The sequence below is a fragment of the Rhinolophus ferrumequinum genome, chromosome 3, assembly GCF_004115265.2.
Source record: "Rhinolophus ferrumequinum isolate MPI-CBG mRhiFer1 chromosome 3, mRhiFer1_v1.p, whole genome shotgun sequence".
In the NCBI taxonomy this organism is placed as follows: Eukaryota; Metazoa; Chordata; class Mammalia; order Chiroptera; family Rhinolophidae; genus Rhinolophus; species Rhinolophus ferrumequinum.
In genome coordinates, this window is record NC_046286.1 from 99,046,794 (window position 1) to 99,073,802 (window position 27,009).

A 27,009-nucleotide genomic window follows, 5' to 3' on the forward strand; every position below is an offset into this window, starting at 1 on the left:
CCTGTGTCTCTCTTGGCTGAGTGTGCGTCAGTTTGAGAGGGCTGGATTGTCGGGCTGGGACTCGCTATATCAAAAGGCCATACTATTAATATCAGTATTTATATTGTTGCTTTGTTCTGTTTACATCAAATCTGATTTTTTAAGTTTTCTCAGCCACCTTAAGTATGTACAGACTTGCTAATGGAAACCGTAGGAAAATTTCATTAAAAATCTTAGCCTAATAAAATGTGAAAACGATGCATATGAGCATAGTTTTTTATTTGTCCACTTTGTCTTGTCGTTTCATTACCATATATGTTTGCGTTGTTTTAACATGTGTTCTGAAAATACTCATGATTTCACGTGACTACTGCTAGTGTTCTACATCTTTTGAAAGGGCTTTTTTTAAAGTTCATTTATGTTTGCCTTAGAGTGGACATAGTTAACATGCTGTTTATTAAGTTGTGCTGTGGTTTTGTGTTAAAGACTGTTAAAACCTCCAAGGTTTCCTCTTGTTTTATTTCTTTTATAAAGAAATCTTCAGCGTTTATTAGAATAACTGCTCAAGTATATAAAGAAGACAAAATCCTCCCAGATCCAATCACCTAAATTAACCACTGTTAACATTTTATTGAGCATCAGTTGATACCTCTTATGCATTAAAAAAATACATGCACATGAATGTATTTTATGTGTACATGTAAATATATATGTTCATGTAATATTTTATACTATTTTACATAAATGCGATCATGATGTTCGCTGTTACCTGATTTTTACTCAGTAATCTTTTCAATAAAAATGACATTATTTTTAATAATTATTACATCTTTTTAAATAGCTCACTACTAAATTGACGTTTAGGTGGTTTCTAATTTTTTTTTTTTTTGCCTTTTTAACATCTAGTGTTCTTGTTTTAAATTTATCTGCATACTTTGTGACAATAAAAATCAAAATTATGTTGGGTAATATTTATTAAATGGATTCTTTATTAAACTCATTTGTTCTCTCAGCTTCTTTGAGACAGATCCTTTTTATCGGTGATGAGGCTTTGGGGTATGAATTCACTTGCCTCATTCACGCCAGTAGGAAGTGATGGAGCAGATCTGAACAAAGGCTTCAAGGGTTGCTGACCTTTTCCAGTCAGTACCCTCTTTGGCACACACTGTTTGTAATTGTAACACTGACTTTATAGAAGTGCCAGAGGCTCTTAAGTAGTTATGTTAACAATCATTATTGTGCTCGCCGCCCACTACCTGATTATCTGGTAAATATTTGTTAATGGGAGCGTGCATTCATGCCCTCTATTTACTCGTCCATCTTTATAAGGGAGATATTTTTCTAAGACATTTACAAATTCTTTATCCTGTGCTCCTAATGTATTTTACGTTATAAACAGTGTTAAGAAATCAAGCTATGTGTCTGATATGTGTGTATGTAGACATTTACATAGCAACTGTACTGAACACAAATTGTATGCTTACTACTACTTCTTCGTAATTTTATTTAATCCTTACCATGGTGTGAGTAATATTTTCCCCATTTTTGGATGGTGAATCTGTGGCTTAGTGAGGTTAAGTAACTGGCCTAAGATTGGGAAAGAAGTGATGGAGCCAGGAATTGGTTTCAGGCTGTTCCTGCTCCAGAATTCGTGCTTTTATCTGCTCCGTTATCACTGTACACCTACATTACAGTAAATATTTAATGAGCACTTGTCTGGTGCAAGGCATCATGCTTAGTGATTTAGGTACAGCAACTCATTTAATTCTCCCAACAACATTGTGAGGTCATTACTTTTATTGTCGACATAACACATACAGATGAGAAATGGAGGCTTATGGGCTCCTTTGCCCAAGTCCTCGGCGTAGGTCAAACGGGAGCTAGGGTTGGAATCAGCTGTGTGGCTCCTGCACCCAGAGGCTTTGTAACCGCTCTCCCCACCCCCAGTAATGAAAAGAATGCTGTTACGATCCAATACCAACTCCAATACCAATGTTAAAAAAAAAACGAACATCTAATGAATGCTTTTTAAAAGCAGGTTTCATTAGAGGAGGGGAGTAAGACGCAGAGATTCGAAAGGAGGCTTCACGGCACTTCCTAGGGATTTCAGATTGATGACCAGTTTAAGTCCAATTTATTTTGAAACTTAAGACTTCCCGGGATAGAGAGGAACTCAGCAATGTGATGGGCTTGCGAGTCGGGTTACTGAGGTCTCTCTGTTCAAAGGTTTCAGGAGGCACAAGAAATGTAAATTTTACCCTTCTGCTGTCTGGAATCCTGTACCTCATTTGTTTATGCCGTCTCCGAGCCGCCGTGTAGTGGACTAAAGCAATCATCAGAGAAAACTTGATTCCACTCGTGGGCCTGGGAACATGCTCCGAGCAGCAAGGCAGGGCCTTGTAAGTGTGAGGTACCGTGATACCCTTGCGTGGCACACAGGACTCTGTCGAGAGGTCGCGTGGTTCAGTGTGAAACAGGCTGGACATCAAGACCTAACTCAGGCCCTTATTGATACCATCATCATCATCATCATTATTGGTGTGAAAGTTTCTGTCGGAAACCCTGAAGCGGTTTATGACCACCTCCTTATGAGAAGTAGTATTTGAAGGAATATGTTATAAAACGGTTACACGCTCTTAGGGAAAGTTATTATGTAAAACTGCACTCAAGTGCTGGCACTTGAGGTGTTAAGTGACCAGCTGCCCTTGTACAAAGATGAAAAACAACTCATTTTGAAAACCTCTTATCTAAGTAGTCTGTGAATCATAACTGAAAATAAGAAAAATGCATATTTTTAAGTTTGACTTTTGGGAAGTATTGAATGTGTTGAATTTCGTGTTTTACTATAAACTGAAAAACATTTCTATCTGTAATCTATTCAGGCTAATCGTAAAAAATTCTGCATTCCCTACTTTTTTCTAAAGAACTCAGAAGTCTTAAAAATGATTTCTATGAAAATATAAAAATTTCAGCTTTTTGTATATTGAAGCCGTGAAACTATTTCTATTTTTAACAAGATAATTTTAAGCTGTCTTCAAATTTTTTAATACTGAAGCAATGAAATAACTCTTGTTTTCATATTTTCTTGGCAGTATTATAAAGGGAGATATGCATTTAAGGAAGCAAATTGTGATTTGAATTGATGTGGCCTTAGTATTTATTTCGTTGTTATTCTATTCTATTTCTAACTTATCCTTTAAAATAAGCATGATTTGAAGTGTGTGTCTAATATACAACTTAGCATCAGGAAACAATATCATCTTATATTTAAAAAGTGATGTCTTCCACCATTTCCATATCACTTGCTTTATTCATTATATTGCCCCATTGACAAAATAAGCATTATAATCCCCATTTTACAACTGAATAAAAGGTTAGATTGTCTTGTCCACAGCTGATGAATGACGGCACCAAGCTTCCATCCAGCACTCTTTTTACTATAGCATAATAGTCTCTCTGGGGTAACATTTTACTTGTGATTCTTAAATAGTGAGTAATTTAGGGTGTTTTTCTTATCATTCTACTGTTGGCTGTTTTCCAATACTAGAATATTTGTTATCATTTCATTGATAGAAATATTGTTGAAAACCTGTGTTCATAAACAGTGCAGGAGTGTTTATCTTATTAAAGAGCTTCTGAATGACTGATCCAGCGGGGGAGCCTGCCCCTTTCATGCAGAATTTCCTTTCTCTTTTGGTTGCTGCTGTCTGGGGTTCTGTTCTTAACAGAATTCTTACCTCTTCCTTGACTTGTTTCCAACAGGCCCTGCAGAGCCTTTGTCAGTATCCACTGGGATTAGGAAAACAAGGGGAGTTCAGATTTCCCTTCTTCTTCACCGTCTCAGTGCTCCCTCTTGATACCTCTGCTTTCTGCACTGTCGCCAGTTCCACAGGGCTCTATCCCACAGCCTCTCCCCCGTGGTTATCACGATAATAGCTCACACTCAACTGAGATCTTACTGTATTGATCCTTTTATTTATCATTTCTCACTGAACTCTCACAACAACTCTTTTCGGCAGGGACTAATAGTTGCCCATCTTACAGATGAGGAAAGTGAAGAACAGAAAGGTTAGGCATGTATGTCTCCCACGGTCCATTCATAAGTGGCAAAGCTGGGTTTGAATGTAAGGCGTCTTCCTCCAGAGTTTACACGGTGGCGGATGACACCAATTTATTAAAACTCAACACGAGAAGTTCTGTAGTAGATGAATTTGACATGGGATCATGGAGGAAGGGACTTTGCAGCTCAGTCTGGTGGCTGGTGTCAGGGAAGACCTTAGCCAGATATTACCGGAAGACTCTAGGAGGGAAGTAAGGCTTCCTGGAGTGAACAGTGTGAGGGTTCATTTCTGGTTAGACCTGGTCACTTGGGCTGTAGGTGCCATGGTAGCGTGTTGGCTGTCGGGAAGGTGGTATGGACCGGGAAGTTGTTCTCCTCTCTTTTCTTTCCCCATCTCCCTGCTAATCCACAGTGTTGCTCCCACTCTCATTGTCTCTTGTCTTTGCTTCCTGCTACTGCTCTAGACTTGCTTGATTTATATGACCATGTTTATGGTCCACTCCTGTCTTGTGCCTTCTCTCCTGCCTTAGTTACATACTGCTGCATTAGGGTTTTTGTTTGTTTTCTGTCAACATTGCTAATGAGATTCATATTAATTTTAGTTCTAGCTCATTCAGTTTCCTGCTGTAGTATCCTATTTTCTGAATACATGTCTATTTTATATTGCTGGAAAGTTAGATTGTCCCCAATGTTTTTGCTATTACAATACTGAAACAATGCTTCTATGCTTGTATATCTCTCCTTATGTACATGTGCCAGACAGCAAACTTAGGAGTGGACTTTGTGGGTCATAAGGTAATGCTTCTTCATCTTTGGGAGATGCTTACAGATTGTTGTCCGAAGTGGCTATATTAAGTGACATTACCACTAGCTATGTGGGAAATACATATCTTTCTCCAGTGTTTTATAATCATGGCATCTCAGTTGGAAGTATCACTATCATTTAGTGTCGATAAGGGTATCACCGAATCATCTTATAAAGGAACTTAGGTTGCACCAAAAAAAAAAAAAAAAAAAAGTAAGGGAAATAATTGTCTTGACTACGTAAAAATGAATGGAAGCAGGATAGCTCTTCCTTACAGAAGAATTCCAAATAATAAATGTAGAAAGGGTGAAGGAAATAGAAAATCAACATTTGAACACCAGAGTAATGCGGCAGGCAAGATCCACTGATAAATACTAAAATTAGCAGGCAAAACAGCTAGCTTCATATATTCCCCCAAATGTTTATTAATTGCTGTATGGATTTAAGCTGGTTTTAATTTCCACAAATTCTTTGATATTCCTCCTCTAGGAGGTGGAGCGTAATTCCCTTCCCTTTCTCATGAATAGAGTAGGGGAAGGGGAAAAAAGTGATAGTGATGAAAACTGGCAGAAACCATCTTAAGCACATGACCAAAGTTAATACCACCTCTACCGTGTTTCCCGGAAAATAAGACCTCGCCGGACCATCAGCTCTAATGTGTCTTCTGGAGCAAAAATTAATGTAAGACCCGGTCTTATGTTATGTTATATTATATTTATTATATTAAGTTATACCCAGTCTTATAAAAGTCCTGGTATATTATATTATACCTGGTCTTATATAAGACCCGGTCTTATTTTATTAATTTTTGCTCCAAAAGACACATTAGAGCTGATGGTCCGGCTAGGTCTTATTTTCGGGGAAACACAGTAATAAGTCCTGTTGATAGCACATGATACGGTGCTATGTAAAGGACACTTCGCTTCTGTGGTATTCTTCCCCAAAATGTATAACCCCAGCCCAATGATGAGAAAACACCAACACAAATTGAAGTACATTCTACATGTGTCAAGGTTGTGAAAAACAAGGAAATATTTGAGAAATTATTGCAGATTGGAGGAGACTAAGTAGATACCATAAATAAATGTAACATGGTATCCTGGGTTGGATCCTGGAACAAAAAACGGCATCACTGAAAAAATAGGTAAAATATGAATTGTCTGTAATTTCAATAATAGTATTGTACCGATGTCAATTTCATAGTTTTGATAAATGTGCCATAATCATTATGTAAAATGTTAACATTAAGGGAAGCTGGGCATAGGGTTTGTCGGGACAATTAGTACGGTCTTTGCCACTTTTGTGTAAATCCAAAGTCATTCCAAAATAAAAAGTTTTTAAAATTCTAGTGAAAGATGTAGAACAAGTATGTATGTTCAGATGGTTCATGTGACTAGGGGAAATGTCAAAATAACAAAGTTTTAGTATTGTTCTACAAATAAAACTTCCCTTTATTCCGTGTAGACTCAGTATAATTTGTGAGTTGTATGTTTTTATGGTTTTGTATTTTTGAGGTTGCTAATTTATTTGCAGTTCCTCTATAGGTCTTACTATTTTAAATCATTGCTACATACTGAAGAAATAAATGTCTCCTGAGGGTTCCTGCCTTTTCGTTTTTAAGTTTTATTTTCAGAATTTTTACGTGCTAAGCATTGTACTTTCTAAGCTAAACAGGTTTTTTTGTTTTTTTTTACCACGAAAGATGCAAAAGGTGGTGTTGATTGCTTTTCTATTATAAAGATTTATGATACGCTTTCAGCAATAAAAACTGGTAAGGTTTAGACGAACTCTAAATCTCACATATTTACAGATCTTGTTAGCTTGTCAATTTGCTTTCAGAGCACATGGTCCAGTCATACTTACAGTTTCATACCTGGCATTGATATTTGTAAGGCACCAACCCATAAACTCGTATCCCTCCTCTGGCGTGTCATTAGCTGGTATTCCCCTTGATGAGTGCGTGTCGCAGGAGTCATCACCTGCGCTTTTGGAGTAGAATAGATAAAGAATATAATCTGTTAGAGGGAAATGTTGCTCCTAATTAGTGTTTAGACACTGCTGTGCTATTTTAAGGGTAATATATATGTATCCTTCTCGTTTTATCCGTTAATTCTTACATATAACTGAAATGAGTAGGATCATATGTAGACTCATGAAATAATTGCAATCTAGAAAGCACACTACTGTCAAGAGTAATTTAAATCATGTTTAAAGCATTCTTTGTTCATACACACTTGAAAACGAGTTTTCATTTCCTTTACAATGTTTAACATTTCTTATTTGGCACCCACTGCCTCTTTTTTCCTTCCCTGATAATATTAAAACTTTTTCGACTTCTGTTGGCTGCCTACTTCCTAAAGGTGTAAGTAAACCTGTGTTCCTTGGCCTGGCATATGAGGTCATGCTCAGCTGCCCTCAGGCAGCCGCGTCAGCCTCGTCGTCTCTCTCACCTGTTTTCCAGCCCCCTGAGGGGCACGCCCTCCCACGGCCCTTCCCACCTTCACACAGGGTTTTCTCGGCCTCCTGTCTCCTGCCCTCCACCTGTCCAAAGGGCACACCTTCGCTCCTAGCCTGGGCCCAGCTCAGACAGCAGCCCCTGGGGACACGTGTGGTGGCTGAACACATGCTGTTCTGTCTTCCACACCCTTACTAATTCACCCTCCTCAGAGAAGTTCTTTTTATTAGAAGTCATCTGTTTAGCTGTTTGTGTCTCTTCATTGAGACTCCACAAAAGAAGGACATTGAAGTGTCCAAAGTCACATATTTCAGGCCAACTTAAATATAAGATGTTGTCCACATGTGAAAACTGCCCTCTACCTTCTTTTCCACCTCCTCCCACCCACCCACCCACCCATCCCACGGCTCCATCTGCAAACTTTAGTTTGATAGATCATGCCCTCTGAAGGGTACACACAGTGCAAATATCTCTCCCCAGATTATTCAACATTCTCACTTAATTATACAGCTTTAATTTCACCAGTAGTGAAATTTGTATTAATAAGTATATTCTTTAAAATACCATAAAGGGCCAGCAGTTACTCACGTGTGAGTCTTGCTGGTGTTCTCAGCACTGACTTGGGCCTTGACCTGACGTCAGGAAGGGTCTTGTTTACACTGGACAGTGACATTGGTTAATAACCATTTGGGCTGGTGGGACCCAGGGACAGGAGCTAACGGGAGCTGTAGTTTCCTCCTGTAAGGAGATGTGCCCAGTATCCCTGGCACTTAGAAGGTGCTAAAGCACAGGTAGCCGCAGTTGTTGCTAAAATCCTCACGACCGTCATCATCGTGAGCGTTTGTGAGGGTGGTCCTAGGAGTATAACCCAGAAGGGTCACGTTAGTTCCAGATGAAAGTTAATCCCAAATTCCATACAACCAAAAGAAAACTATAAATATTCTTACCAGACCGTTTTGAAGCTCAATACTGCCCATCTGTGGTAAAGGGTCTGTTTGTGGTTCTTCCTGGCCTACATAATGTCTCCACACTGTTGTGAACACTGGAAGAGCAGAGGCTCCCTGGGCAGAGTTCAGAAACAGAGTAATTTAGGATCCCCCTGAGGCCTGTGCAATGGGAAAGAATTCCCTTACATGATGCATATTTCATACTTATATTGTTTACCACTTCTAAATTTAGAATGGCAGCACATTTCATATTACGTGACTTAACTCAAGGACCTTTGAGGCGAGTTTTTAGTTTAGGTGCTGATTTTTTTTTTTTTTTCCAAATAGGTTAGTCCCTATTAGTGGGTGAACAATCCAACACTTGGTGTAGTTTAGGTGCTGATTTTTAAAAATCAAAGGGAATATAGCCATTATAACAAATTTTGCTTGCAATAGTATGTTTAACTCTGAATCCTGCTTTTGTAAAGTAGCAGTCTAGCTGATTGTCCTGTAAGTGTCCCCTTAACATGAGAGTCACCCACACTGGGATGTTTGCTTGAGAAAGAATGCGAGTGAGTCAGGTGAAAGTCATTTCCCCAAAAAGTGGTTCTTGGCTACCTCTCTTAAAACGAATTTTGACTCATTGATTTTCCTTGTGTCATTCTGGCTTTGGATATGAGATTGTCATTTTTGGAGCTTATGACTTTTTAAATTAACATGAAACTTTTTTTTCTAGTTGACCTCATACATCTTAAGGCTATGCCTTGCGTATATTGTCATCTATAATGAAGAGCTAAATATTTGTTATTTGCATATGTTTAAATAGAAAATAAGATACGTATAATTATTTATAAAGCATCTTGGAAAGAAGGTGTTTTAAGGCCAAATTAGGGCTTTGAAAGATTTTCTTCATGGATTCTGTCTTTCTGTGCGTTTGCATGTTTTTTATTCATTTAAACAGGAAGTTTAAGCTTTTAACTCATTTGCCGTCTAGACAAATGCAAGGAGCAGGGACTTTTGTGGGTGTCTTGAAATACACTATTTACTACACATACGTACATGCTGAAAAGAAGCCTACAAACATCATGGAAATTAAACAGTCATTGTGAGGTTTTTCCTTTTGTGTATATATGTCAATCAAATTATTGACTCAATTCTATTATCAGTTTTAAGGTGTATTTGTATCACATGTCCAAAATGATAGTTCTGAAATAAGGTTGGAAGGTATGAAGTGATTTTTACCACGTGTTTCTAAAGAGCTAAGCAGCTAATGAGACTGGACGCTTAGCCTCCGGGTTGTTAATTGGAAACAGAGAGCTGAAAATTCACTGCTAAATTTTAATACGAAGTCAAGTTTTCAGTAGAGCGTTTGTGATAAATATTTAGAAATATTTGCGTGTGCCGGCTTGCTTTTTATAGTGTTTGCAGCTGTATTTTACTCTAGAGCTTATAAATTCAGTGCCATTCACCAGTGACCAGTCTCATCTGTCCTCTCTTTAGCACCACACCTGGCACAAGGAATCCCTGCCTTTAAGGAAGTTAGATCTAGGTGGAGAGAGAAAAAAAAAAAAACCGACACGCCTGAAAGTCATAGTTACTATTCTAAAAAGGACAAGAGACACTATTTCTGTTCTGAAGAGAACTGACTTTTCTAAAGATCATTGAACTGGCATTTTAACCTGAGCTTCAAACCCCTGGGAAGTCACAGGGAGAAATCATTAACTGTATCCTATTAAAATCCTTAAACAAGAGACCTAAACTGGTCTCATTGATTGGAATATCTCCTCTGTTTCTAATTCAGTGTTTATGCTCGTGCTCTCTTGGGGCGCTCCTGAGGAAGAGATGCCCCAATGTGTGCCGTGCTTTGCAATTCTCTGTCAGTGACTGATCCAATACCATCAACTAATTGTATTGATGTTGATTTGCTTTTTAAAAAACCCACTTATTTAATTAAGCAAGGGAGTAGAATTTTCTAACTTATTCCCAGTTCTTTGGGGCAGTAAGATATCCCCAGCAGTGACTGGTTCTATCATTTAATAAGCTAACTTACTAGACAAATTGAATACCATCAAAACCAAAGATGTCTTTTGAGGTAGTAAGTCATATATATGAATGTAAATATTTTTAGGGAGGATCACATACAATATGTAGACATGAGAGAATGTTTATACTTAATGTTGTGTGTCTATTTTATATATACAGAGGGTGCCAAAAAATGTATACACATTTTAAGAAAGGAAAAAACTATTACAATTGTAATACTCAATATTTACCGATAATAAGAAAATGAATGCAAGTCACGTTCGACTTCTGCAATGACAAGAGGTGCTCAAAGTGGTTCCCGTCAGTGTCCAGACACTTCCGATTACGGCGAACTACTTCTTGAGCAACGTTAACCAAAGTGTCCACTTGTGTACATTATTTTGGCACCCCTGGTATGTATATGTAGATCTCTAAAAACTCTTCTGTGTTTCTTCCTGGTGGCGTGTTCCCACATACATTCCTCTGTCACTGCCCTGCCCGACCCTGTCCCATTGTATTGAATCAGGAACATATTTCTGCTCTGTGTTAATTCGTAAGTGTTTCTCTTGTCAGAGTCTGATAGCACTGTTATTGCTCCCGGTGGCGCTTCATTCTAAGCGCGCTGAAATCTCTTCTACTTGTCACTTGGGTTGAATGAAAATTTTCCACGGTCAGAGGGTGGAGGGATAATGGTTACAGAGAAAAGTCTTTGCAGGGAACTTTCATTTAAATTAAGTTTTAAAGTAAAACAACCTTTTTTTTTTTAAGGCACTGATTTTCTAACAATAAATGAACCACTGATAGGAGTTATGTATTATTTTTGGTGTGCTGGAAAATATTCAGTGTTCTGAGTGATGTCAGACATTGAAAACCCCACTTAACAGTGAGATTTTGCCAAATCAAATTGTCATGGCAAAATACTGAATTGACTATGCATGAGCCCGTGAAGCCATTGCCTTACCCGGCCCTCCATCAATAGAGAGGAAGGATGTAAGGAACGCTGTGGGCAGGGGGACTTCAGCCCCTTAAAAGAGTTCTCCCTGCAATTACCTTACCTGCCAGCTTTCCAGCAAGATAAATGGAAGCACTGTAGCTTGAAGGTGCCTTGGTTCAAATGAGATGCAGTAAGGTCTCTGTTCTTTACAGGAATCATAGATCTGATAGTACTTATAAAAGAAGAATAGAGTTGGTGCCCTGCTGACTAAATTGTCCTCTAGAGGAGTATTAGTTACAGGGCTTCTTTGTTAAATAGGCTGAATGTTTAAACCACTGTTGAACTTCTTTTATTAATGTGTTTTAAGATAGCTATACATATGGCTTCCTTAAGCATCTGCAGGGGGAGAATATTTCGCTATAATTTACATATAAAAGTTACGTGTCTATAACAGTAATATAGAAATTATATCTTTTTATTACTCTTCTGTTTCACTGAGGTCTAGTCAGCACTGAAATTCTGATGACATGTGAACACTAAGAAAGCCACCGTTTTTATATGTTTCTCTTGATACTTCCTTGATCAGCTTGTTGAATAACAGAAATGTTTTTCATGCCTTTGCAGCTTGAATGAAGCTCTCTTAACACCCATCCATGTCACTTTTTCAACCATAACGTGGAATTTTAAGGGAGGACAGGGAAGGAATTTATAGGTCATGCAGAGAATTTAAAAAATCTCAACATAGCAATTTGTTTTTTTATGAAGAAAGATTTGCATCAAGTTATTTAACTTCAAATAATGATTTTTTTTAAATTGCATCTATATTGTCTTTTCTGTGTTTAATTCCATATGTAGTATAATAGAAGATAATGGCTTTATGTGTAGTTATCGACCAATTTTTTTTTTCTCTAAAGAAACGCATAAAGCATTTCCTTCCAACTGATTTTTGTCTGATTGACCCTATGTTTATTGGTGATACACATTCATTAGATATTAGAGAGTGCATCTCTTTATGGCTGTAGCTGTGTTCCAGTAAAACATTACAGACACCAGACTTTGAATTTCAGATATTTTTCAAGTATCAAAAATATTACTCTTGATTTTTTTTTTTTTTTTTGAGTCATTTAAAAATGTTTGGGTTGTGAGTGGAGCAGAATCAGGTGGGGTCCAATTTTAGCCAGCAGGCCACACACAGTTTGCAATGCCCTGATTTAAATGAGCCATGCAGGTGTGTCTCTTTGCCCTTTATGAATTGGCTACATCTGGTTAGGAAGGGCATTCTTTGGGGGCGGGTACTTAAGAGTTATTCCACACCCACCCCATCTCTGAGGCTAAGCACAGTGAGAAGCCAGCCATTGAGCCTGGGGTGGGAGGGACATCAGTTGGAGTACATGTGTACACATCTATTAGCTTAAGTTTTGTTTCCAGGAACTGAGATAATTGCCTTGATTGCTGAAGTGTGAATACTTTTACATTGTATGCAGCATGTTACTTGCTTAATAACCTTCCCCTGTGTCTACCTGGCTTCACAAATTGTGTTCAGTTCAAAAGTCTGAATCTAGTTATTCTAGTCTTCAAGTTAAATACAACGTTTTACCAGCTGAATGTGTGCAAAATCATGCATGCCATGTGTCCTGAGTAGAAATATTTATGTAGTTTTTCTCTGAATTCTGAAGATACGATTCAGTTTATCCCCATTTTAGAGATTTAATGATAACCTTTCTTAGGGTGATATTTTCAATCTTCCCTGTGACTGTTATTTATAAGCTCAATTATATGGCATTGAAGATTACTCTTTATTTAGAAAGATGTTACTCTTTTTAATGTAAGAAATTTCTGTTTTTCGAAAACGTCTTTTTGTGAGATTTTCATCAACTGTTCTTCAGAATGTATTTTTTAGTTATTGGAAATTTTGATGTTAAAAAAAGAGAACTTAATAATATAACATGATTAATAGATAAACTTTGCAGGAGACTAGAATTTTAATCCTAAACTTGCTTTGTGGCGTTTTGGGGTACTCTGTAACCAGCCCTGCTCTACCTGCTCTAGATTCATTCTTCAAATCCTAAGCGTCCTCCACTTGTTTTCTTTTTTTTTTTTTTTTTTTTTTTTCTCCACTTGTTTTCAAAGCCCTTTTCTTAGAATGTCCAGTAGTAAGCAGTGAAGTAAAATTAAACACTAATAAAATTGAGTAAATGGAGGGTGTCCGTTCGGGTGAAAGATGCTTTGTAGATGTTAGTAGTTCTGATCTCATTCTGCAGTATTTGATCCTAGATTATCAAGACAAATATCTTGTATACTAGAACTCAGCATTTAGGCCTCATCCCATACCTGGCTCTTGGCCTGCACTGGATTTGCAGGCTCAGTGACCTGGGAGTCATTACAGCATGCCAGCTGAGCACCTGGGTGGTGGCCTCTGCGAGGCCCAGTGCCACCACACAGAGGAAAACCAAACTACGGCTCTGCCCGCTTCTCACTCGGATGAGTGTGCCAAAGACAGTTTCCTCCTTTCTCTTCTCTCTTCATCATCTTTAGCAGATGCAATCTGTCCTCGGTAGGGTAACCTTTGACAATAACTTTGATTCTCTGAGCCTCAGTTTCTTACCTGTCAAATGGGAATTTTAATAACTGCCTCGCAGGGTGATGTGATCAAATTAGGTGGCAGTAAAAGTTGTTTCGTTAGCTTAAAATTGTTATAAAAGTAAGGTGTAACATAAGGATTCATTTCTACCAACATAACTCCAAAGGGATTTATTTTCACAATATCATATAAAAAATATGCATACCACTATTTTGTTATAACAGCACTTTTGCAATTGCTTAAAATGTCAGAATTTTACACCACAAGGTTTGTTTAAAATTTTGACTGCTATTGTATTAGAATATCCTAGTTTGAAATTCAAGCAGTCTTCCAAAGTTGACTTCTAGTTAAAAGGATCCAAAGCCTGTAGTTTTCATTTATGGAATTGATCATTTAAGAATCAGGCATTCCTTTTCTGACTTATTTCGCTTAGCATGATATTCTCAAACACAGAAACTTTAAGAACCTTATGATTTCACTCATATATGGGATATAAAACAGAAAGCAACAAATGAATAAGACACAAGCAAACAGACTCATAGACACAGACAAGAGTATGGTGGTTACCAAAGGGAAAGGGGGATGGGAGGGAGGTAGAGATGGTAAAATGGGGTCAAGTATATGGTGACGGAAAGACACTTGACTTTGGGAGGTGAACACCCAACGTGGTGTTCACAGATAATGTATCATATTATAGATTGTACACTTGAAACCTAAATAATCTTATTAACAAATGTCACCACAATAAGTTTAATAGAATTAAAAAATAAGAATCAGACATTCCATTCAGATGGTAAGTCACTGTTGTTTCCTGTGGCCTTTTGAATGCTTCGTTGGACTAGGAGCTGACAGCTTCAAGTTAAGCTGTAGGATGGTTTTATGTAGTACAACTGTACTCACTTTTTAGGGATAGATCAGATCTTATGGGTTCAAGTTAATGAGAGACCTCATTAAAGTTTTCTAATAACAAGTGGACATGCTCTGAATTTTGGGTGGTACCCAGAAAAACATCATTGTTGAAGGGGGTGTTGTTCTGACTTACAAATCGTCTTTTGGTCAGGTATTGGTCCAGTCATGTGTGACTCTATAAATACGTGCTATTTCTTTCTTTCACAGGACCTGTCTGGCTCCATTGATGACCTCCCCACGGGAACGGAAGCAGCTCTGAGCTCAGCAGTCAGTGCATCCGGGTCCACGAGCAGCCAAGGGGATCAGAGCAACCCAGCTCAGTCACCTTTCTCCCCACACGCATCCCCGCACCTCTCCAGCATCCCTGGGGGACCATCACCTTCTCCTGTCGGCTCTCCTGTAGGAAGCAACCAGTCACGATCTGGCCCAATTTCTCCTGCAAGTATTCCAGGTACTCACTTTCTTACTCGTTACAGTTTTACTCTGTAGTAAAGACAGATCCAGTGTACCTCAGTAGCAACATACGCTCCATTACCTTTTTTTGTTATTTAAAGATCTAGTTATGGGACCATGTGTCAGCAGCATAACTTTATGAATTAACACCAATGCATACAAAAGTCCCAATTCCTAAAAATACTCAACGTGAATATAACCCCGTTAATGAAATCACCAGTCCTTCTGATATCTTCAGTTTGCCCGTTTACCTTAACATATTCCAGAAAATTATTTTCCCCTAGCATATTTTTTTGTAATGATTCTGTTAAATAACATCCTCTGTTAAGTGCCGCCAAGGTGAGATTGTCGACTACTGTTGGCCTTAGATTTTATGGTTCTATTTAATTTCTACCATGGCAGTTATTTTCTTAAATATTTTTAGTATTTATAGTTATCAGTGTCTTAATTTGCCAGCATGCGTTCAAGGCCTTGTTACTAATACAAACATCACCTTCTAAGTTTGATGTAAGAATTTTATGTTCCAGTTAACTCTTGCGTTCAGCTGTTTCAGTAGTCATACTACTTCTGTACCTTCAGCTTCCTTTATTGTGTACTTGGGATTATTATTTTTTATTGGTCAGTTGCCTCATCCTCATTCATCTTTTTTAGATCGAACTTCATTCATTCAGACCCACCAAGCAACTAGCTTTCCTTTGTCAGCAAACTAGATATAATTTTTTTCTGTGTAAATTTTGCTAACATCATATGGGTGGATTCCAGAAAGTGCTTTTTACTAACCTATCAGAATTGACATTGAATTGCTGATAGATTTTCTGATAGCTTTTTTTTCTATTATCTTGAAAGCATGATGGAGTTCTCTCCCTTTTTAACATTTTATACCTTTTATATTTAAAAAAAATGTTTATATATGGGGTGTATATAAACATCCCATACACATATATACTTTATATAAATATATATACTTTATACGTATGTGTATAAAGTATATATACATATGTCACATGCTAATTATGAAACGTAACTATCAAATGAGGACTCACCCATGAGCCCACCATCCGTTTAACTGGAGTGTTGTCACTGGTATTGCATCTACCTGTGTGTTTTGCATTATGTTCAGGCCTGTACTTCTCCATGCCTCAGATATTCTCTGAATATTTTTTTAATCCTTCTTTTTGTTTTTTGTTTTTTGGTGTTTTTTTTTTTAGGGGGACTGGCGGGTTTAAAGAAATGCATTGCATTCATTCCTAGAGTATATACTGTTAGTTTTATTTAGTTTTGAGCTTTATAGAAACATCATTTTTAGAATGACTATATAATTTATCATCCAAGCTGAGACACTTTTCAGCATGTAAAGGTTGCTGTTAATAATTACACTGGGACAACAGGGGTAATCCAGGAAGATTCTGGGCAAATCAGGAAATATGGTCACCCGAATCACATGCTGTATGCGGCCTTCTACAATTGCCTTCTTGACAGAATGTTGCATTTCTGAAATTCATCCATATTTTGGATATAGCTATAATTTTAATGCATGTTGATTAAGGTAATATGTTGGCTTATAAACAACAGCAATGTATGCCTCAGAGTTTCGGAGGCTAAGCCTACGATCTAGGCCCTGGCAGTCTCAGTGCCCATGGAGAGCCCACTTCCTGGCTCACAGACAGCCGGCTTCTTGCTGTGTCCTCACATGGGGGAAGGGATGAGGGATTTCTCCGGGTGTTTTCTGAGGGCACTGATCGCATTCATTAGGGCTTCACCCTCATGACCTAATCACCTCCACATATTTGGTATTTAGTGATTAAGTCATCTTGATGTACTGTTCTTCCAAAACTATTTGTCCTCACAGTAATTGTAATGAAACCTGGATTTACCTGCTTGGAACATTTTTAAAGCCATGACTACTCTATATTTCTGAATTCCTTAGGCAATTTTTGGTATTGAGATGGATTTTGAGGCATCACCTACCTAAACATTGGAAAGTCATATATAAAATATTGTATTTGTTAAAAAATAATTCACTCCTTTCTGAATTGGATCACAAGGACTTTTCTTAATAACCTAAATGAAAATTTTTCTGAGGCATAAAGATATTATAGTTTTTCATTTAATATCCCTGACATGGGTAGTTCACAGTCTGATGATTTTCATACACGTGTTTATAATTCCAGATGGGGATTTTGAAACTTTTATTTCACTGTTTGGATTTTGATGTGGTAGAGAACTCATAACCCAACCAAAGAGCTCACTTTGGCCACGTGTTGTCACATCTTACAGAGGAGGTAGCTAGGTCAGCTGATGGGATTGGTCCTGGAGTCCAGTGCTTAGTTGTGTTTTGTGCAGGGTGAAGTTGGTCAGTGGATTTCGCTCCTCAGGACCTATTACCACCACCATAAATGAGGCCCATCCTTCACAGTAACTGAGGGAGGACCTAAATGTGTTTCTCTCTGCTGACTTTTCGGGAACGTGAGTTTTTAATAGAAAGTGTTCAGCTTTCTTGGAAGTGCTGTTTAAAGCATATAGCGTATCTTTTAAGCTTGTGTCAGACGTGCTAACTGCCAAGGGCCTACATTTTCGTTTCACCATTCCAAGTCAGCTCCGCTGTACCTACGGGATGTCTACATGGTACTTGATAAAACCATTCAGTGAAATTGAATACGGAGAAGAAATTATACAGCAAACGTCCACTTGTTTTGGAGGCATGCTGCTCAGGTAAATCCATAACTCTCTTTGTGGAGTGGAAAGCTGTATAGTAATAGAATTATGTAAAACGTGGCAAATAGAACGTTTCTTAATGTTAGTGTTATTCTAAGAGGGCTAACCTCTTAGAAAATGTGATAAGCAGTTTGGGCTTTTGTTCACCTTTCTCCCAAGTGGAGTCAGAAATGGCGTTGAGCTGTATGGACTTACGTAATCATCTGATCTCACCTCCTCATCGTGTAGCCACTTACCTGCTGTGTAACCTTGGTCAGGCCTCTGAGCCTCTCTGTGCCTCAGTCTCTGCATCTGTAAAGACAGTAACCACGTCTCAGAGGTTTACTGGAAAGACTACGAGGTTAATACACATGAAGCAGGTACATGGGAAGCATTCAGTGCGTGTTAACTAACTATTGTTGTGATCAGGGTTATTGCTACTGTGCACACTGGACCTGGACACTTGTCCTGGGTCATCACCGTCCAGATGGCAGTCTTCTGATTCTTAATCCAGGGGTTGCCTTGGGCAGTTCAGAAGATGTGTACAGCAGTCCCCTTTTGTCCACGGGAGACACCTTCCACAACCCCCAGCGGATGCCTCAGATAATACCAAACCCTTTGTACACTATGTTTTTTCCTGTGCATATGCACCTTTTCACTTAAAGGAAGCACTTTCCAGCTTCTCTTAGGCACATATGAATTGCCAGCATCACTACCCTTGCACTTTGGGTCCATTATTAAGTAAAATGAGGGTTATTTGAACACAAGCACTATGATATCGCAATAGTTGATCTGATAACCAGCTACTAAGTGACTAATGGGAGCATCTACAGCGTGGAGACACAGGACTAAGGGATGATACTCTTCCTGGATGGGACAGAGCAGGGTGGCGCGAGATTTAAGCATGCTACTCAGAACGGCACACAATTTAAAACTTGTGAATTGTTTCTCTGTGGAGTTTTCCATTTAATATTTTCAAACCATGGTTGACCATGGGTAACTGAAACCGTGGAGAGCAAAACCACAGACAAGGGAAGACTCCTGTATGTGAAATGTGCAGTGATGATTTGCTGTGTTCACTGAGGTTATTCAGTAGGATTGCTAGAGCTAGTTGTAGAAGCAGAATATATTTTCACAAAGTGGAATCCATTTTTCTTCTAACTTGGCAAAAAGATAGATCAGAGGTTGCTCTTCTTGGAGTTTGAGTTCTGAGAAGCTTAAGAGGAGACCAGAAGATCAGTGGAGGACAGGAAGCTAAATCTTTGCTTCACTCAGATCGTGGACAAATTGATTTCTGTGTGATGTGCTATTAGGCAGGCCGTCTAGCATAAAATTTCCTACCAGACGCAGTTCAGAATCCTCACACTTTTTGCACATATTGAGACAACAACAACCAAGACCACTGCCTCCCTCTCAGTGGCTGTAGCTAGGGCTGCACGTGAGGTTGCGCAGGTTGCTCATTGGACAGGAACATGGGCCCGAGGGGTAAATAGGAGCAAAACTTGGGCTGCTCCGGGCGAAGGGGAACCCTTTCTTGAACCATACAAAGGAACCCTGTCCTTGGCCTCTTGGTCATCATCGTCCATGGTTTGAGTCCCCGTACTACCTATTTCTCTACTCCGTTCCTACTACAGCTCAGCCAAGGGACATTCAAACATATTCTCAAAATGTTTCTTCATAGATGTTCATCAAAAATTTTATATGGTGTTATGTTAAGGGGATTTGTTTAAAATCGTGCAGGTTTTCGTTGAAAAAAATTTTTGTCTTCTGTTTCCCTTCACCTACTTTATATGACCTTCTTTTTTCTTGTTTGTTTTTTAATGTATTTGTGTGAACTTGGTCATAGGTAATAGAACCACACTTGAGAGATGTTTATAAAGTTGATTTTTTTGGTTTTTTTATTTAACTAAATGCAAAGACACCTTCCCATAGAGAATAATTAGGCCCATTTCATAATCTCACCTCCTCCTTTTTTCATCTCTAGTCCTCATGTTTAAATTTTGTTAATTTGTACATTAGACCCTAAGATAATTTACAGTTTACCGTCATTTGCTTCCGAGTCTATACCAATGATAAAAATGTCAGGGAGAAATGGCATGGTTTCCCACCCATGGAAAGATACTCAGACTGCTGCTTTAGGAACATCTGTTTGGAATTTCTCTTTTTTTTTTCTGTATGTAGTCTTTTGCTTTCTTTTCTTCCCTCCCCCCTCTCATTCCCGGCACTGACTTGTTTTTTCTGACCTCACTTCTCTCCCATTACCTCCCGCGGTATCTTGCTACTGCCTCTTCGTGTGTCACAGATTGGCTCTTTCAATCATTGTCTCTCCAGTCAGTCATTGTTCACATGCGCAGCTGTTGTGTAGCTGATAGCCGGGATGAGGTGAAGCCAGAATGTTGTTGGGGGTTCTTCCCAGTGTCGCTTTCCCAGGGTTTATTTAAAAAGAGCAATCATTTTTCTCCATCTCTGCCCTGGTAAATGAAATTGACAGCTAATGAGAAGTCTCACAGAGCTAGATAAACAAAGCCCAGGAAAGCATCCCGAACGGCTGACTCTGTGTCTTGCCTGTCAAACGGTTTCTCCACCCACTGCACACGTGCGCTCCTACCATGCTGCTCACAAACATTGTGAGTGTCATGGGAGCAACTACTGTGATACATTGGCACAGGGGCCCTGGCTCATCCCTGACTCAGTGGGCTTTTCCGTCCTGCCTTTTTGCAAAGCGGGACGGAGATTTTCTATGGTAAGTAGCCACATGGATTCTCTCCTTTCATTTGCACATTACTGAGCTCCAGCATCGCCGCCGTATCTGTAGTTAGAAGGTAAAGAATTCAGCCCTGGTTGTTTAAGGTAAACAAGCATTTGAGAACAGAAATGTATACGCTACATCTGCCCCGAATGCCATTATAAATTTTCTTGTTTTCTCTTCTCCCTCCTTTATATTGATGTATTTATATTTAGAGAAAGAAATGAAATATCTCCATGTTTTTAATTGGTACTGTGCATGTATATACATATACATTTAGATCAAGACAATCTAATGTCGTCTGCAGTTGATTCTGAAATGTATGATATTAAACATTTTGTTTCACTTCTAATAACTTACCTCATCACATTGTACTTCTGCTGCTTCCTGGGTTACATCCTAGAGTGACTTACCGTGGCTTAAGCAGAATAAACTGTTGGGTCTTGAATGTACTGTGTGGGTCTTAGCCTGGGCCTGCCTCGTCCTGACACGCGAGGAAGCTGACACAGCACAACATCAGAATGCATCGCTGCGGCCGGGAGATTTAGTGGGTGTTGATTTCACTTGTCTTGCCTCCAGAGCCAACCATTCCAGTTTACTAACAAAGCAAAAATGTAAATAAGCCGAAGGGTTTTTTTTTTTATTTTTATTTTATTGGCCAAAGGCTTTTGTCAGCTTTTTCCTCCATGTGCTGTAAGCAGCCACAGTGTTTAAATATTAAGTAGGGTGAACATACGCCGGGGAGGCTGATGGGCAGCACACATTAACTGTTCATCGCCTGACAAAGGTTTTTGTTTATAAAAACTTGAAATGTTCAGACTGCTGAGCATAGTTCATCAGTTTTGTTAACAGAGATCTAAGGATAGCAACTGTCAATTCCTGAACAGAATTTCCCCCCCATTCTGTTTCTCAGCATTTGACATTTCTACCAAGTACAGTTTTAGGTGGAGTCAAGTCACTTTCATTTGACAGCAGGACTGTTGATTACAATAGATTAGGACCAAAGATACAAAATTAGGTATTCGCGACACATTAGTGTTGCCATGAGAAGGGACATGTTTCACAGCTGTGCTTTACCCTGCACAGTACTAAGAGTTTATTCTCATTGATGACATTTGTGTAGCCATCATGGACAAAAATAAAGTTTCATCAAATACAAAAGAAAAACTCCCTCTCTTTAAGTTTGATGGGCTTTGCTGTTTGAGGTGTCTCACCTCCCACCTCACCTCTCCCCAGACTGAGTGCTGGACGAAGGAGAGAAAGGGTAAGGGCCAGGGCAGTTTAGGAGCTGAGAAACCACAGGAAGGAGGGTGAGGTGGAGAAGTCTTTCATTAATCTTTCAAGAGCTGCCCTTATCGCGCAGATCTTTTTCTATTCCGGCCTCCCTCCCCCAGAAGCTCTCCGTTCCTTCCCTCTCCAACCAGCTGGAACGTCGTCCCCCATGAGAAGCTCTGCACACTTGCCTCCCAGACAGAAATGTTTTCCAGAGGCCCCCCCACCATCCGCAGCACCAGGCACTCTGCGCCCCTTTCTTACGCAGACTCATACCTGGCAAGTAAGTTTCTGTCCTCTGAGAAGAATCACAGGTTTTAACGCATGTGGAAGTGGCTTTGCCAGAGATGGCCCTTCCACATTCCTAAAGCATCACTCTACAGTGAAGCCCGATTCTCTGGAGCTTTATCATGTCGGTTCCTGGATGGTGAGTGACGCATCCAGCATACCAACCAGCCATAATGACCTTGTACCCCTCAGGAAAATCTTAGACACCAAGAGAACGAATTCCAAAACGGGTGGCACATACTAGATTAAATAACTAGTGGAAAATAACTCTCTGGGCAGCACTGTGGTATGTTTGGGGGTGTTCTATGTAAGCGCTCCCCCAGTTTAGCCTCTCCTTAGTGAGTGAGAGCGAGTAGGCTTCTTTCTACAGGAGTGGATATAGCTGCAGATACAAACAAGAAGATATGCTCGTCAAAAAGCTAATTTTCATGCTTAATTTGACATTCAGACAAGCAGATTCTGGAAGGAGGCTATAATGGGAAAGAGAAAAATGAATTGCAGGTAGAAGTTAGTCATAGGTTGGGGTGAACAGGAAGGATTTCAGAGAGAGGAAATGATAGTTCCTGGTCTAATTTGTCAAGATTAGTACCTGTAAAATGAACACCGGAGGGTGTAAACCAGTATTTCTCTCTTTTTTTAATCCATCCCCCTTGGATTTTTTGAACTCTTAGGGGTCAAGCCTAACCCATCCTAAATGATTAAACTTTCCACTTTTTAATTTCTCCTTGCTCAATAAAACTCAGGGTAAAAGGATGAATTTGTTTCTGCATGCACGTGGTTCTAAACCAGTTTTCTGCCATGCCAGCATCAGTAGATTCTCTAAAATGGCACTGCATGCAATGACAATCTTTTTTTTGAAAGTCTGCAGTCACCCTACCTGGTAATCTTATTTTAAAACATCTATCAAGTGTTCCTTTTTGGCTTCTCGTGAAGTAGAAATCCTGCAACAGCTTGTTGCAAGGAAGATGCATGCTGCTTATTGGCAGCTGAGCAGGAAAAAAATTCTTAAACACAAAATGCCATTGATACATCCGTGGCAGCCCAGAAAACATCAATTCAGCAGTTCTACAAACCAAAGAGAACTTCAGCCAGTATTTTTTTCCCTTACAAAGTAAAATATTTGTATGTTATATGAAACAGTAATTGCAGATCCTTTCCAAATGATGCTTAGCAACACTTCAGAAAGCAACAATATATTTTGTCTTTTAGAAAGATGTGATTGCAGCTCTGTATGGTTTAGTTATTAGTTATTAGCGCCTCCCCCTTTACGATCCTCATTTAAAATTCAGACCAGGATCCTGGTTATAGAAACATCGTACTTTGGTTATGAATGTTCCCCTGCTGTTTCTAGAGGGCAGGTTCCCCATTGCTGCACACCCGGTCCAGTATTCTGATCATTGGGGAAGGAATATTTCTTCTTTTGTTCAAAGGCAGAAATCTTTTCAGTTCTTCCATTCCAACAATTTTCCAACTAAGCCTTTTCCACTTCTCCTTCCCCCACATTCAAAAATAAGAAAACATTAGAATTTTATCAAAGTAACCCATCCCAGTTGGTTTTGCACCCCCTTTTAGTCACAATTAAGTTGTGCAGTTCAGTTTAAACTCCCCTCTCATTTTCCATTCCCTTTCTTTGGTCTTCTGAACGTTAAAATAGAGGAAAGCCTGTGTCTCCACGGCAGGATTTGTGCCTTGTTCTGGCTCTGTGGGATGAGCAGTGACTGACGTGTTTACTGATGCAGCCGTCCACACCCCCTTCTCCCATAGTTTTTGCACCGTTCACTGAAGATGCTCTTCACACTCCCTGCTTACTGTGTGTTTTCCTGTCCTGAGCTGAGCAGACTGGCGTCGCTCCTGAATCCGCAGTGCACCCCACTGTTGCAGTGCCACTGGCATTGGCCTGCTGTATTTTCTGTCTGCACTTTAGAGGACGACTTGGAATGGAGGGGTACCAAAGCTGTAGGGAACAGATTTTAGCATAGACGTGAGAATTTCAAAAATCATTTGGAAAATGGTGATCAAATAAACAGTACTTACAGTCAAGATGTTCCTAAAGTTGATTTCCCAAGCTTCTGATGTGTGTCACTGTATATTCTAAAGGGACTAAGTAGCGGTTGTGAATGGAACAAAACTGTTTTACAGAGAGTGTTGTGTTTATTTCCCTATCTTCCGGTAACCCTGGAGCCAGGATGGTTATGATGTGTTGATTGATTATAGCCGTTATGTCTCTTACTAATCAGTTTTATCGCTTATTCTCAATTCACACACTTGTACCTTTGATTTCTCTCCATAACAGGGTGAAAGGGGTTGTCATTGACTAATGAAGAACAGAATTGGTTTCGGCATGAGACAAACGGAATGCCGACACCAATCCTAAAATGCATTAATCTTTAATAATCCACATATGCATGTTTATAAATGATAGAACCAGGGATTGTTAATGTTGATATTCTCCCTTCCAAACAGAAAGTGACATAGGAGTTTGTACTTGCAAACTGCATCAGATGCATATAGCTGAATGCCAGCTATATGACCTTGCTGAGCTTGCCAAATGTATTAATTCACTGATTTTTTTTTTTTTTAAGTAACATGTTGCACTTTTGCTATTGGATAAATCAGGTGATTTCCTGCGGAAGGCCAACTACCCTTATTGCTTATTTTTATTCCTTTCTTAATTTACTGTTCTCTTCTTTCATTCATTAATTGAGCAAAGTACTTAATGCATATTATGCTGCATGCTTGTTTCTAGGAACTGAGGAAAATACACTAGGCATAAATGACAAAGGGCCCTATCCTCATGAAATTTAAATTCTAGTGGGAAGGACAGGAAATAAGCAAATAAGTATTTTATTGTTAGGGAAAAGAACATCAGGTTGCTTCTTTAGAGAGCAGTGATTAGGGAAGGTGCCTCTTAGAAATTGATACTCGAAGTGTAGACTCAGTGAATGAAGGGCAGAAGCATGCCATGAGAATGTCTGGGAGAGAGGTATCCAGGCAGAGCAAATGCAAGTACAAAGGGCCTGAATCAGTAATGTGTTTAGTGTGCAGGGCGGGGGACACACAGGGACATCACTGGGGCTGGAGTATGGTGGGGAAAGGGAGATTGGGCCAGACTGGATAGACAGATTAGAGGGTAACCAAGGGCCAGTGTCCATAGAGCTTTGTAGGTTATGATTAGGATTTAGTAATTTATATGTGATGGGAAGCCACTGGGACGTAGTGAAGGCAGGGAATGGTATGATCCAGTGTAGGCTCTGAAAGGACATTCTGGCGCCGTGGAGAGTGTACCATGGGGGCCAGACAGGAAGCAGGGAGACGACTTGGGAGGCTCCTGCAGTAGCCTGGGGAGGGTTGGTCCTGGCTGGATGTGTGGGTAGCAGTAGTGGAGACGGAAGGGTTTTGGTCCAAGAAATTGGTAAGTGGTAGTTGTGTGCAGTGGAAGACGAAGGAAGCAGCCCATTCTTGAAGGGGGAATCAAGAGTTTGGTTTAGAACATGTTACATTTGAGATGCCTACCAGGCATCCAAATGGAGATTTTGAATCGGCAGCTGGTTATAAGAAGAGTGTGGACTCGGAGTAAAGATCTCGGGTGGAGAAGCGAGTTGGTGAGCCATTGGATTCTAGATGAGATCACCTAGGGTACCCAGCCTGCATCATACTCACCTGCAGGGCTTCGGAAAGCCTAGATGGCTGGGCCCCACACCCAGTTTCTGATTCAGTAGTTTCAAGGTGGGGCTGGAGAATTTACATTTCCAGTAATTCCTACCATGTTTCACCGAAAATAAGACATAGCTGGACAATCAGCTCTAATGTGTTTTTTGGAATATAAGACCCGGTCTTATGTTAAATGAGACCGGGTCTTATATTATAGTAAAATAAGACCGGGTCTTACATTAAGTTTTGCTCCAAACAACACATTAGAGCTGATGGTCCGGCTGGGTCTTATTTTTGGGGAAACGTGGTAGCTGCTGCTGAAATTGCTGGTCCGGGCACCACTGACCTAGGGAATGAGTGAAGGTCAGTGGTTCTCAGCAGCGGCTGCGCAAAACGTCCTGAGCAAGGACTGGCGCTCCGTCCCCCTGGCGCTGCTGACCTCTCTGGTCACCGAGACCCTCCATCAGGACTTCTCAGAAGCTCTTCAGGTGATTGTCATGTTTGGCCAAGGTTGGGAAATCCTGAGAGAGGAATTCTGAGGACTGAACCTCTGAGCACTCAAAGATGTAGAAATCAGGAAAAGGGACAGCAGTGGTGTCGGGGGGAACCAGGGAGAGCGGCACTCCAGAAGGCAAGCAAGAAAGTATTTCTAGATATGGACGAGACCAACTGTGTCCAGTACAGGTTAACACTTCCCGTGAAGTGTTCCAAGGGCATGTTTTAAAAGGAAGCTTGTGTTCCCCGTCATGATCATTTATGTATAGGTCATAGAAAAATTTAGGGATAAAGGGCTAATTTGTTTGCTTTTTTAGGGCAGCATTTATTGCCATTTTTTCTTAGCTTTCTATACATAGGTTGTGGTTCAATTGAAATTTTAATGTCACAGGGGAAAAATTGCTGTGATAAAATAACTATTATATTCTTAGGCCTAATCAGTTAGTAATAAATCCCCTGTTTCCACAAGTGTTCTTTTAAGTTCATTTCACTCAAAATCTAAGAATGTAAGAGTCATTTAAATTGTGCATAAAAAAAAAGACAAAGATATTTTTAGAGAGTTGAGCCTGAGTGTACAGTTTTTTTGGTTTTTTGGTTTTTTTTGTTTTTTTTAATCATTGCTTTGCATTAGAAGTGGACAAAGGGAACTCATTCAGTATTCGCTGTTTTCAGCACTACCAGTCATCACTTTGTGTCAGATCTTTGCTCCTAGAGCTGAATTCCTTTTGCCTGGAATATC

At 39.5% G+C, this 27,009-nt stretch overlaps 1 protein-coding gene across 2 annotated transcripts in view; it reads left to right on the forward strand.

Moving 5' to 3' along the window:
• Positions 1 to 27,009, forward strand: part of ARID1B (AT-rich interaction domain 1B) — a 398,528-nt gene that overhangs the window by 268,444 nt on the left and 103,075 nt on the right. For both annotated transcript variants that reach the window (XM_033096399.1, XM_033096409.1), the window contains exon 6: positions 14,879 to 15,122. In XM_033096399.1, the coding sequence (XP_032952290.1) occupies positions 14,879 to 15,122 (244 nt within the window). The remainder of the gene's footprint in view (positions 1 to 14,878; positions 15,123 to 27,009) is intronic.